General features: G+C 39.4%; 1 protein-coding gene across 3 annotated transcripts in view; it reads right to left on the bottom strand.

Moving 5' to 3' along the window:
- Positions 1-5,576, bottom strand: part of FAM208A (family with sequence similarity 208 member A) — a 45,591-nt gene extending 40,015 nt beyond the window's left edge. For all 3 annotated transcript variants that reach the window (XM_019504999.1, XM_019504998.1, XM_019505000.1), the window contains exons 1-3: positions 5,493-5,576; positions 2,015-2,107; positions 905-977 (exon numbers count right to left, since the gene is read on the bottom strand). In XM_019504999.1, the coding sequence (XP_019360544.1) occupies positions 905-977; positions 2,015-2,032 (91 nt within the window). In that variant the 5' untranslated portion in view covers positions 2,033-2,107; positions 5,493-5,576. The remainder of the gene's footprint in view (positions 1-904; positions 978-2,014; positions 2,108-5,492) is intronic.
- Between the last annotated feature and the right edge of the window lie 8,870 nt (positions 5,577-14,446).

Here is a 14,446-nt window from a genome sequence, read left to right as displayed (position 1 = left end):
AAAAATGTCATATTTAAGGAATTTAATAAGCATACAAGTTTTAACCATTTTCAGAAGACAATAAGTACTAATACAGTGAACATGTAGCATTCTTATAGTGACACGGCATAGAAAGAAAGAAAGAAAGAAAGAAAGAAAGAAGTGCCTTCAGCAATATTAAATCCAATATCTGTGAATATCTTCACAAAGCCCACAATCTTGATTTAAAAATCTGCAATGATGGACTACTTACTACAATTCTTATTATAAACTATGTCAATAGTTAAACCACCCTCAGTATAGTATATTTCAATTTTCATCTTTTGGATCTTGCTACAAATGTATCTGCTAAACTAAAGAAGCTGTTTTTTTCTGGTTTCTGTTTTCCATAGAGGTATTTATAAACTGACCGAATTAGTTCTTATCCATCCAACTCCTAAGCTAAATTGACTGAGATATTTTAGGCGTCTTCCATTACATATAAACACACATTCCATAATCTTCAACCATACTTGAAGCTATTCTTTGCCATTTATCAATACACTTAAACTGTGGACACTAGAACTGAAGGCAGTATTTCTAGCAGTGGCTGTACAATGTCACACAGGTGTTGTAACCCTCCTACTCCTGCTAGTCATTTCCCCATTTTACACAGGCAGATTGGATTACTTCTTTTGGCCAACATTTCACTGGGAGCATACAATGATATTAACCTAATTTTCTTCAGCTGAGGTAAGACTTTATGCAAGTTAGTTGACTGAAGTCAGCTGGTTAAAATGGTTTCAAAAGGTATAAATGTTAACTTGGGGGGAAAGTCAACAGCTGGGGCAGATATTTTACATTTGTACCATATTATCTGCACTGTAGATTCATCCTTGTACAATGTACTATACACAGCAAGTTAAAAATACCAAAAAATAATTACCCATGGAAGGACTACCAAGGATTGTTATTTTGGAATGGCCCACCTGAAGTCCTCTCTCACATATGTTTTGCACCTGAATAAAACAAAAGACATTGTATTTAACAAATTTTATATGGGGAAAAATGTTGTTGTAAAAGTAGTGCAGGGAAGTTTATAAAATGACTTATGAATTAATGCAAAGTTTTCTTCAATACAACATTTACTGCACAATTAGTACATTCCCAATTATGATCTTGTTTAAAGAAGACTATTGCACTGGAATGCTGTGTTAATATGCAACTGTTAGAGCAGAGAGTTTGTGTGCCTAATATACAACAGTTTGGAAAAAGTAAACAAGTATTTGGACAAAAATCTGTATAACTTTATCTATAACTATTAAAAAAAGTTAAGGAACAGAAATGCGATTGACAAATGACCAGAAATTTACAAAGGAAACACACAAAACCTTAATGTCTATATAAAAATCTATATAAAATTTTAATCTGAAGAGTGAGATAGGAAATACTCTTTTCCAAAAATTATGCTCCCATACCAGAAAAATATCGACATATTTATATAATATGAAGCAAAAACGCATATTTTCTCCTATAAGCACAAGTCTAAGCAATATGAACACACAAAAAGATGGAGGGAGACATTTGTAACTGGAGCTCCATTAACTCCATACCAAAACAGATAAATTGTACAAGCAACCAACACTTAACACTGTTTTGCTTAGCACTATATAACACTCATTTTAAACTGATACCCGATTTCACTTAGCGCTCAACAAGTTTTGTTACAACACTAGCAGTTGCTGTCTTGGGTCATTAAAAACACTTGCGGTCGCCATCTTGGCTCATCAAATACTTTCTATTTTGCTTAACGCTCGGTTTTTCAGGAACCAATTAAGAGCACTAAAGCGGGGGGGTTGCCTGTATGTCAAAATTCCTTGCTTCCTTGTATTTCTGTGGTTTCTAGCTGTTTTTTTTGTTTTAAACCATAGAACATTCATTCATAGTAAATGAATCCTAAAATCATCAACCCAGGCAATTTAGTTTAAAAAAAAAAACAACATACCACAGTAACAAAATCAGGAACTTAAAAAAAAAAAAAAGTGCACTTGCTTACCTGAGGTCGATCAACCATAAGAAATGCATAGGATTCAGCAAGCTCTTTTTCAAGGCGACCATCAAATTTCAATTCTCTGCGCTTTTCTGTGAACTGTTATCAAACAAAATCTTAATACCTATAAAGAATAAAACTAGTGTTCTCATGTTCAATGCCATCTATCCTGAAGTTTTGATATGAAAGACACTTCCCAGGTACAAGCTTACTGACCACATCATTCTGCTCTCTCCTTGATGCAGAGTTGTAACAAAAAGAAACATTCAACTCAAGGCCTTGGATGTCTTGCATTTTAGATACATATGTTGCTGTTCAGAAACTAATCTCTAGTTCTTATCCACAAACTTCTGTATCAGTTTCATTTCTTAAGTACATTACACTACTATCAATTCTGGTTTTAATTAATTCTGAAATGACAGTTCATTTAGAGAGTCATACGCAGGCTTGCACTGGACCCATTATTTTATAATAATGGAAGTGAAAGAAAAAGAATGCCTTACGTACTTCATTTTCAAAAATGAAGGGATGAGGGGCAAGGGCAGCAACAGCAATGCTCAGCCCTTGCTTTCATAGAGGCCAGGGGCTATGCACCATCACCCATACCCTCCTACTGATGAATTAAGTTTGAGGTGAGGGAGAACAAACAGCAGCAGCTCTGGAGTTAAAAACAGGGATTCTGGGAAGACCCTGTGCAGGTGAGCTCATACAGCTAGTATTGCACATAGACCTCCAACAGAAGCTCTGTTGACATATCTCCTTTTTGGCTGTAGGGCACAGGCACAATGCGCTCTCTTTGCCATGCCACACTACTGAAGGGGATGCGGCTGCACACCAATCACCACAATTGTAGATCTGCCTACAGTGGGAAGCAGCACTGGGTTTGGGACTGGGGATCCTAGGGTGCTTTAAATGATCAGCAGGGATCCGGGTTTCCCATTTTCAAAAAGGGAGGAAGGAGGACCCAGGAAACTACAGGCCAGTTAGTCTTGCCTCGATCCTGGGGAAGCTTTTAGAGAGAATTATCATGGCACATGTCCATGAAGGGCCAGCAGGGGAGATTATGTTTAGGGGCAACCAACACAGGTTCATTAGAGGCAGGTCCTGTCAGACCAACCTGGTGGCCTTGGCCTTCTACGACCAGGTCACAAAATCCTTAGACGCAGGAGTAGCAGTGGACATAGTCTTTCTGTACTTTAGGAAGGCCTTCCACACTGTCTCTCACCCCATTCTCATTAAAAAACTAGGGGACTGTTGCATCAACACATACACAGTCAAATGAGTCACTAACTGGCTGGAGGGCTGCACCCAGAGAGTGGTGGTGGACGGGTCATTTTCGACCTGGAGGGATGTGGGCAGTGGGGGTACGCAGGGCTCGGTCCTCAGGCCTGCATTGTTCAACATCTTCATCAGTGACTTGGATGATGTGGTAAAAAGCACCCTGTTCAAATTCACAGACAACAGTAAGATGTGGGGGGAGGTGGGCAGGCTAGAAGGGAGGAATAGGCTACAATCAGACCTAGACAGGTTACAAGGGTGGACGGATGAGAATAGGATGGGTTTCAACACAGACAAGTGCAAGGTGATGCACCTGGGGAGGAACAACCGGCACCATACCTACCGGCTGGGGAACTCCCTTCTTGTCAGTACAGAGGCAGAGAAGGATCTTGTAGTCATTACTGATGCCAACATTAACATGGGCCAACAGTGTGGTCAGGAAAGTCAACCACACCTTGTCGTGCATCCCCAGATGCATCTCCAACAGGTCCAAGGTGATCCTCCCCCTCTATGCGGCACTGGTCAGGCCATAGCTGGAGTACTGTGTTGTTCTGGGCACCGCACTTCAGGAGGGATGTGGACAACATGGAGAGGGTCCAGAGGAGGGGGCAGCAGGGCAGGCTCTACGAGGAAAGGCTAAGGGACCTGAACCTGTTCAGCCTCCGCAAGAGAAGGCTGAGGGGGGGATCCGGTAGCCATTTACAAACTAGTCAGGGGGGACCAGCAGGCATTAGGGGAGTCCTTGTTCCCCCGAACACTCCCAGGAGTGACAAGAAATAATGGTCACAAGCTGGCAAAGGGTAGATTTAGGCTAGATATCAGGAGGCGTTTCTTAACTGTCAGGGCAGCTAGGATCTGGAACCAACTCGCAAGAGAAGTGGTGCTGGCTCCTACCCTGAGGGTCTTTAAGAGGAGGCTAGATAAACACCTTGCTGGGGTCATTTGACCCCAGTATTCTTTCCTGCCATGGCAGGTCGGACTTGATGATCTGCTCAGTTCCATTTCAAACCTACAAACTATGAAACTATTTCCCATGGAAAAACAGAGAAAACCACAGGTTTCTCTTTTTAGCAGAGAAACCTGCAGATTCCCTGATTTTGCAAACAGCTTGCAGGCTTGCTGAGCTCCAGCCTGCAAGAGCTGTTTGCAAACAGGGCAGGAAACCCCTAGCCCTGCTCAGAGGGGAAGGGAAAGGGCAGAGCCTGAGACTCAAGTCAGCCATAGCTCTGTTTGGCTCAGCTCAGCCCAACCTCGCTCTTCTCCTGGAGCCTGAGGTAAGTGGGGCTTGCAGGGGGCTGGGGGGGGGTAGCCAGGAGCCGGCTCCACCCCCACCCGAGCAAGCGGCAGCAGTGGGGGAGGCAGCTCCATGCCGCTTCTGCTGCAGCTGCCTACTGTAGGGGATAGGGAGCTACAGACTTGGGTCCCTGGTCCCACAGTCCTGGCAGCTGGGGGCCCCTCCAGCAGGCCTGGGGGGCAAGGGCTGTGGATAGGAGGCAAGAGACATGTGGGGGGGGGGAACAAGACTTTGAGGGCAGTGAGAGGCAGCAGTAGGGTTTGGGGGGTGCTGCAGGGGGTTTTAATTTTAATAATGTATTTTGGGGTTTGTCAGAGAATTTGCAATTTTTCATCAGTTTGCGATTTTTTTAAATCAGAGAAAACCAGGATCCCTGATGATCAGGCAAAGGGCAACTAGGTCTGGACCCAGGATTTCCTATATCCCATCCCAAAAAACAGCTGATTATTGGGATGGGGCATAGGCATCTCCAGTCTAGATATACTTGCCATATATTCAGTTCAAGGTGCAATAGAAACTAGCTAGAAAGGTCCTACGTAAGTGGAACATATTTTGTGGCTGGTTTGCCATTTTATTACTCCAAAAATTGGTTCAGTGTGTGGCACTGTACTATGTAGGGCAAAATCAACACATTCGTTGTTCCATATATGTAGTGTCTGCCACAAACCAAAAATTCCCTAAACTGATTTTAAATAAGCTTACTGTAATTTTATACACACACACGTACAGAGCAAATCTGGAAATCATGATTTTTTTTAGAAATCAGCAAGGCCTTACACACAAGCATCTAAGAAACCGAAATGTACGATTTGATGCATTTGGCTTGGTGTAAACATCACAGGAGCTGGACAAAACTTTGAGAAATTGTTTAACCTGCATCATATTCATGGAGGATAACCTATAGGTACTCACCTCCTTTTCCAACAACTCGCTATGAATTAAGCTGGCTCTTTTGTAATTGAAATTAGCCACGGAACTTGGCTCCAGGTAAGATGAATGCAGGATTTTCACAACATCTTCAAACTCTCGAGAGCCCACAGCTATTGGCTGAAAGAGTGCTATACAGAGAAAAGAAAGTCACTATCAATATACATTTGAAACCTCTAAACAAAGGTGTCATTTCACTGCGTTTTAAAAGAAAGTAATTAGTTTAACGGATCATGAATTATTTTAAGTGTCGTGTATTAAAAAGATCCTCAAAAGATGGGATTTAGGCTACAGACTTGGTGTTAACAGCTGCCTAGAATCATACATATCAGTATTTATTCCTGAGTAATCTGCTGAAATTTAAGGAAAGAACAGCATTTTAATATACTCACATGGAAATAGATATATACTTCAAAAGATGCTTTATACATTTCATTTAAAAAAAATGAAAACAAAAAAAAATTTGGTTTTTGTAAGAATACAAGTTTCATATTGCAACTTCTCTTGGAAAAGGTTGTTAAGTTTCATCCAGCCACTCTGAGGTTGTGTCAGTATTTAGCCTACTTACCATGGCAACAAGCACTTATTACTAAAAGAGAACACAGATGCAGCTATGCATTTTTAAGCTTCAGTTTAAGAGATTTTAAGACTTCTCCTAACATAATTCAGGGCCATCCATATCAAATACATGCATTATGGGGTCTGACAAGGTTCCTTGGGTAAATGCAATATCTTTTATTAGATCAACCAACTAGCTGGGAAAAAATGTGCTTTGCAAACTTTCAGGCATAAACTGTGTGCATTACATGGTCACACAAATGGTTACTTTAATATTCCTTTTTCACCAATTCTCTTCCATAAATTTGTATAGGAGTCTCTTTCCTACAGTTTCAGCTTTTTGCCGTGTGGCTATTCTTGTCCACCCCCTCCTCAATTTTAGCTATGCAACGCCAAAATGACCAGTGGAAAACAAGAGAGTAAGTGGCAGCAAGTGGCTGACTCACTAACATGAAATAGAGAAGAGCCCAACTTGGCATTCATCAAGATGTAGAGGACTGGAGCTGCATTTCTGAGAAATCTGTAGTTCCCTGTAGCAAATGCTTCACCTCAGACAACTTCTAAAACAGAGATAAGGAGCTTTGTTATGATGGGGGTCAGGAGCTCCATAAAGTAGGTAACTGAAACTTCTGAGATAATTTTCCATCTTTTCTACTGCTGCCTTCCCCCCTCTCTCCAAAAAACTATATGAAGCACATGTTTCTGGACAAACTATAAAAATCACATCAGACAACAGAAAATGAAGAATACTAAAAAAGACATTCTGGTCTAGCATCTCAGTAAGGGGCTTCAGGTATAGTAAAATCCAGAAGGGTAAGGAGGGTAAAAGTTCATTCACTACCAGGGCAAAATTTTGTTATATTTATTTCTAGTATAATATAAAATGACTGTGTAAGCCCCAGAAAACCATATCTACCACCACTCCTAATACATTTTAAGATAAACATGGTATATTTTGCTTACCAAAACCAAGAAAGATTTAAAGATTCTATAAATATGGGGCTAGCACTAATCTTTTCTTCTCCTTGGTTTTTTTAAGTACTCGAGTCCTATAGTCCCACTACTTCAAAGTAACAAGTACAACTTCATTTACAGATCCCAGTAAGGAGTAAGGACATTTACTATCACAATATTTATGGTAAAAAAAAGTTAGGACTCTCCTAAAGATGACTTTATAAAATCAACTGCTGAACTTATTTGTACTGCAATACAATATTAAAGCCACATATTGGAAAGAAACAAATGTGGAAATAATTGTTTTTTCAAAGGCCTCAGGTACTAGAAATTTTTGGCAAGGTGTCCCTAAATAGTAGTCAGGACTGACTTCCTATTGAAAAAATTAAATGTAGAGTCATATTTTTTTAAAGACAACTGATGCTTGTATTAACTTTCTTCCACAGATGTTGTAGAGGGGGATGAAAAATTCTCTAAACATATTACTATTAAAAATAGACTTATATTGAAAAAAGTCTGAAGAAGTCTTCCAGCAGATACAGAACACTTGGCTGTTGCAGCTGCCTAAGCTGATTATTCATCATCATTTGAACTTTTGAGATCTGTCAATGTAACTGTTGCACATGAAAATAAAAGCTGCTTGCAACATACAAAGTAAGGTGTTGGAATATTACTCCTAATTAAATGACTGGTTGGATATGCCATAGTTATTTGTACAACAAAGGACTCAGAAGTAACCATGTGGTCAGTGTTGCCATTCTGGTAGGTACAGTACAGATGCTTAAAAATACAAAACAAAAATAAACCAGTCCCTGCCCAAAGAACTCACATTCTAGCTTTAAGACAAGAGAGGTCATGGTTTCTCAGAAAAGAGAAGAAATGGAAAAAGGAAAGTCAAGATAACAGGTTCCCTCTACTACACACCCTATATGGAAAAAAAGATCAAGAAAAGAAGATTTAGCATAATGGCAGCCTAACAAGTCAGCATAAAAAAAAAAAAAAAAAAAAAAAAAAAAAAAAAAAAAAAAAAAAAAAAAAAAAAAAAATCTTTGCTATATTTTGATTTGCCCAATTATAAAGACCAAACTGTGTTGTTTAGTATATTAAAGCTGTTCTTACAGGATCAGAAATAAAATACTGGGAAACTTCCATAGCACCTATTTATCAAGTTAATCTGCATGAAGAGTAATTTAAGATTGCAACATCTATACCTTGATGCAATTACATGCAATTAATTTGAGAATCTGAGAACGGTCTCACAAAACACTGTGTTACACTCAACCATTTAAGATCCATTAGGATTTTATTTAGACCACATTTGCAAGGAAGACTGGTCAACCCCTTCGCATAACTTTAATTATGCAACACTGGGTAACATTCCCTCAAACATTAAAATTACTGAGTTCCCAGGATAACTTTTATGTACAATTGTCAAAGAACTTGCAAAATTACTTAAGAAAGCATGCCCACAAGTGACATCAGTGTGTCATCCATGTCTTAAGTGAAAGTTTGAAAGAGAGATACTATCATGTACATTGAGCTCTTGTGAACTTTATGAATTAGGGGATTCATTTGTGTTTACTTACTTCCTACTGTATAATGAAAAAATTCAAAGAATGACTGGAAATTGGTGCATCTTCTAGAATGCAGTTTCCTGGCAGGACTTATCTTCCATTTGGAAGTATGGCACTGGCGTTGAACAACTGTATATCTAGTGGCAAAAGCCTTTTTGCATGCTGTGATACCACTGTCTAATACGTTTTACTATGGCAAAAATCTAGAACTTTGAAAATTAAGACTGACTTCTTGATAGTAACTGAGATTTTCAACAGTTCTGGCCAGGAAGTTCTTCTTGTTTGTTTGAATTTACTGAGGAGAAGGGGTAAAGTTTAATAAGGAGAGAGCGAGAGAGAGACAAAACAGCACGACTCAAGAATATGCTTTGGACTAGTGTTATTAGTTTAATACACATGTTCAGAGAACATTATCCAAAGCAAAATTTAAAAAAAGTGTGGTTAAAATAGCAAATAGGCAATATAACCTTGGGAGTAAATATAGATCAAAGGCAAGATATTCAGAAGCAACTTGTAATTCTGAGTTCCCAATCTGAAGACTTGACCCTTAAGCTTGGAATATAATGTACTGTAAACTTGAATTATGCATGTCACCCAAAAAAGAGTTATAATAAAATCTCATCTGATCTGGATAGAATTTCATTTTATCAGTTCAACAGACAATATCCTCTCATGGCAAACACAGGGCTCTTTTGATAACTAATTCTGTAGAACAAAGTAAAAAAAAATTGAACCAGGTACCCCTTTAAAAAAAGTGGCATCTCCAATCACAGTTACTCAGAGAGGGGCGACAGCAATTCAGCATCACCAACAGTTGCTTAAAAAATTCCTTGTCAACAGTGACATTTCAATAATGCCTGGTTTGTGCTTTTTGATTACAGGAAGAAGACGACACAGTAGCACAAAGACCAAAATATTGTAGGATCTGTTGCTTGGGATTGACTGAAATTAGAGCTAAAGTATTTTAAAATTCAGGATGCACATCTCTTCTGACTATATGGTTTTCATATTGTGTCCAACCAAGCAGTTGTTGCAATTACAGAACAGTATTTCCAGATCCTGCTGCTTGCCCCACCACGTGCAAAGATATTTGTGTAAGAGACGCTTATATTCTTGGTTTCAGAAGCAAATATGCAACTCAAACGTGCTGGTCACAACTTCTATAAAAAAAATAAAAGTCTATGAATACTGATCACATTATTGCTGGGAGTAAGTTGTTATTTTTGTAAAGGAAAGAGTAGATAGGAAAACCCTATTCAAGGGAGCCTGCCATTTTGAAACTATAAACGCCATTTTCTGAGATACCCAAACACAGAAAAAGACTAAACTTGAAAGAAATATGAAGTTAGCTAAAATAAAGATAAAAAGTAAGAACTAAAATTAATTGTTTCACATATCCATGAAACCTATGTGTAGTAAGTTTAAGGTTTCAGATGAATCTTCTGACGTTTTGATACACTGACCAAGTAATTTATGAAAAATATAAAGAGAACAGATAGTCAGAAGCAAAGTTTCTCCTTCGAAGTACAGTTCCTCTACCAAACTAAAACCATAGTTCACGATATGCAACAGTCCGACTGAGCAGTTTTACATATGCTGAATTCAAACACTGTAGGATCTTTAGTAAGGAAACATAAGCAGTCTAAGACGGTATTAAGAGCAAAGAATTTGAGCAATTAGACTTAGGAAGGAAAAATTCCATAAAATATCATTTACTTCAAGGATGCTATTGCTAGCCATCAAGTTACGTATTTGTATAAACAGCTTACTGCGGGTCTCTGATAAGCTCAGGGAAGAACATGAGTGTATAGTAACCTAAAAAAAATTTCCATTGTATTTATATTCTCTGTAGTAGTTTTTATCGATGCATTTTGATGATGGAAGTGAAAAAACTAATACTTTTCTTAAAAGTTTGAAGTTGGTGCACTGTGTTTGCTGGAACTATTAAAACAAAAGTATTTTACTAGTAGAGAGAAGCTAAATAACTATTGTATTCGTTAGAAAAATAGAAAATTTAAATAAAATGTGATACACAGCTACTTTAAGGTTAGGAACTAAATACCAATTCTTTGTTGGCTCTCTAAGGATAGAGCACAGCTTAACAATGTACAGAAATAACCATCAGTCAACTTCCAACTCCACAGCAGCTAAGTGGCCATCAATAAACAATAGATCAGTTAGCTTATTTTTTGATTCATTACTTTCCCAGTCACAAAAGCGCTACTTTTTTGTGGGATACTATGTTCATCTCAAGTAAAAAGGTCTAGCTATCCATCTTCAAGAAACAGAAGTCTCTCTCTTCCTATCAGATGAGTAAAATTAGAACTGGTACTGCTCTTCAGGGGATGAATAGTACTCTTTACATCTGGGTGAAGTTGGCTTCCTAGTGAGAGATCATCAAGAATGATATGTGGTCATGAAGGTTTAATATAAATACTTGAACTTGTATTGTGAGATGACTCACCTCTCCCAAGGTCCAATTTGGAAGTTGCACAACCAATCTCTCAAATAGAAAGAGCAACTAGTGAACAGAACATAGACACTACCCTGAAATTTAAGACAAATACCAAGATACCTCCTGAATGTAGTCATCTTTGCTTATTTAATATTACCTGACCCAACTTAACCTTCCAGCAAATGCCATGGTATCTTCAATGCAAGTAAAATAAAAGAGACCTTAATTTTGCAGTAGTGGCACCTTACTACAGATAGGAATTCAGGAAGATACTCAAGCCTGTGCCTCATCGTAAACATTCATCAACCACACTAAAGTCAATGGGACTACTCGAGCACATGATTAACTGTCACCTTACATGAGGTAAATATTGAAATCAGTTGGGGAGGCAGGGAGAAAGATAGGGAAAGGGAAGCCAAACCGATGCCTGCCCCCTTTTTCCAAGTACTTTCTTTGTTCTTTGACTTGGGCAAAAGGCTTCTCAAAGAACAGCTCAGGCCTGCCCAGGACAGCCAGAAAAATGTGACTAAGTCGCATTACACATAGGTATGGCAGGAGGCCATACAACACTATTTTATGAACAAAGGAGAAGTACATTGCTGAAAATAGCACCATCCCTGTTTAAGAACAAAGACAGAAAAAAATGCTTATATATATTTTTTAGGAGGAAAAGCTTCAAGTAAGATTCCCCAAATCCTCTCTAAAAGGGAACATAAGGAATAAATAAGAAGAAGATGCCTTCTGCCACTTCCTAACAATTAAAAGCAAAAAGGTCCTCCCCAAGGAAGCGAGATTCCTCAGAGAGGCACAATATATGATCTTTGAATATACTTCAAATCTAGTTTGAGATGATCACATCAAAGCGTTTTAACTCTCTGGTCTATAAAGATTGCGCTGATATCACATTTCACTTGATTTTAGTAATTCAAAAAGCTATTCCCGACTTTAAAAGACTCTCAGGAAGTTGGTTGATTCCAAGGACTTCGCTGTATTTGGTATGTGTGAGAATTTTCCAAATTCTATGCACATTATTAAAAGTTGCTTCAGCCCCCAGAATGTACTAGATCTTTGTGTCCTTTTTAAAATAAGGAAAAATCTAATGATGACTTAATTGAAAATGTAACTTCATCCCTTGAGGACTCTAGAAAACTTTATGGATCGTAACTTAGGACTCCCTAAATTAAATGACTCTTAGGTCTTTCTAAATGAAAAAGCAGCTACCTCTGCAATACAAAACAGGAGCTCTTTTACGCAAACAATACAACAGGACTTTTGGAGGGGGAGAAAAGAATAGCTTCCCATGGAAGCTACAGAATTTTTATTATTATTTGACGTTGATCAGTATTCAAGTTTGGAATCTGGCCTGGGCAGCAATGTCAATACTGTTGCCCTCCCAGAAGCATTGGGGATCTTGGTTTCACAACTAATCTAAAAACCAAAGTGTCAACAGTGTTTTGGCCGTCACATTATACTGAAAGACTAATTTAAAATCCATTTCCTGTCACTTACTAATTTATAAACATCTCTAGCACTCAAATTGGGTCCTTGGAGGTCACACATCCGCTTACACTTTTGTTACAGCAGTAATCAACATGGATCACAAAATATTTGATATTTTGTAACAGCATGTTAATGCTAATGCCAAGCACCCCTGAGCACTATCAAACCAGAGTAGACACGACAGAATGGAAAGATACATTTGTTTCAAGGTTCCAAGGGATTCCTTAACAGCAAGCCGGATTAAAAATAAAGTCTCTTGAACAGTAGCTTAAAGATGTAATTCTAGTACACTAGCACTCATATCCATGAGAATGCAGCCAATAGCCTTGATGTCAGCAAGTTACTTCAAAAAAAAAATTCAATCTGTATAGTCTCCCTCTCCACCTGAAAGGAAATGATTGAAATCCTAATGCTTGCAATACTAAAAAACCTAAGCTGGTTAAAGTATTAGTGTGCACACTGTAAGACAAAAAAGTCTTGCATAGGCAGAAGATGTACTAGATGAACTTAGTTTATCTTTTCTAGTTCCAGTTAATATTTCATGTTTAGCTTGAATTCACAGTGGAACTAAGTCTGTGTGATGATGAGTTTGGTTTTTTTTAAAACAAAAGTGTAATTGTAATAATTATATATGGCTTTGGGATAGCAGAACTACAACAGGTGCCATGTTTTATCCAGACATTTGCCATCAGATGAACATCAAGAGGCCATGACATCATTACTCTAAGTCAACTTGCACTGTTACAACTAGTCTCTGCTAGCTCCATCTTCATGTATTTTTCCTGAAAAAATTACTTACAGCTTCAAAATTGGGGAAGAGTATAACGAAATAAACCTACCTTTACTTCCTCCTTATAGAAGAAAGGTTGTTTTTGTTTAAGAGCTAAATAAATATCTTCTTTGAAGAATGAAGAGCTTATAGGAAAATGTAATGTGATTTTAAGTATTGAAACTGACCTCAAGCTCTGGGAGGTCAAAAATGGGGACATCTTTTGGGCTGGGAAGGAAGAGGACCATGCCATAAATAGATCTTCCTCTCAAGTTAACAAAACACAAGGCAAGCAGAAACTAACAGTGCCCTTCAGAGAATGAAAGGGATACCACTAGGTTTTAGAGAAAAGCCATACAAAAAAAACCAAAAAACAAACCAAAAAGCAAGGGAAAGGAAAATCAAACCAGGAGACTCAGACAAGTAACACTCCCAGCAGGAGGAACGTGAATGTAGACTGCCCCCTTCACTCCTGCAAAGAGATGGGAAGCACAAAAGCCTTCAATGGATAAAGGAAGAACCAGTCTTCCATGTGTGGAACTACGGGGAAGCAGTCACCAGCCTCCCCCAAACATGGATGCACCGGTCTCCTGCAGAAAGAGGAGGAGGAGGGGGCAAGAAAGGAAGAGAACCATCTTCTGGGGCTGCCCGTGCGTGTCCCGCAGGCGACCATCTTCTCTGTGTGTGAGTGCGCGCGCCTCGCACGCGTCCAAGCCCCCCCCGATCATGGCATCCAGCCTGTTCGGCTCTTAAGCCTCCGTGTCTCCCATTCCAGCTGCCATTGGGTTTTCGGAGGAGGATGGAAAAGCCTCTCCTGACGCTACCGGCTCGTCCCCAGCAGCCTCTCTAGTCCGAGCCACGCCAGGCTCCTCCACACCCGCGGGGGTTTGGATGCAGCCGGCCGGCGAGGCGTGAAAAGAACCTTCCTATGGAGCAAGATAGAAGAGGGGAGAGGAGAGGAAGGGGGGAGGGAACAACCTTTCTTTTCTCGGCTCTTCCTGGGGATCTGAAAGTTCCTCCTAATAGGCAGGTCTTCGGGGGGCTTGGGGAGGGGGGGCGGCCCCCCCAGCACGTCGCCGGGCTCGGGAGCCGCGGCGGGACCGCTCCTGCGCTGGCTGCCGCTGCTGCC

Source organism: Gavialis gangeticus, unplaced genomic scaffold (genome assembly GCF_001723915.1).
Source record: "Gavialis gangeticus isolate Ggan-Ray unplaced genomic scaffold, GavGan_comp1, whole genome shotgun sequence".
NCBI lineage: Eukaryota > Metazoa > Chordata > Crocodylia > Gavialidae > Gavialis > Gavialis gangeticus.
The sequence above is the reverse complement of the archived record's forward strand: the minus strand, read 5'-3'. Positions and strand labels throughout refer to the sequence as shown.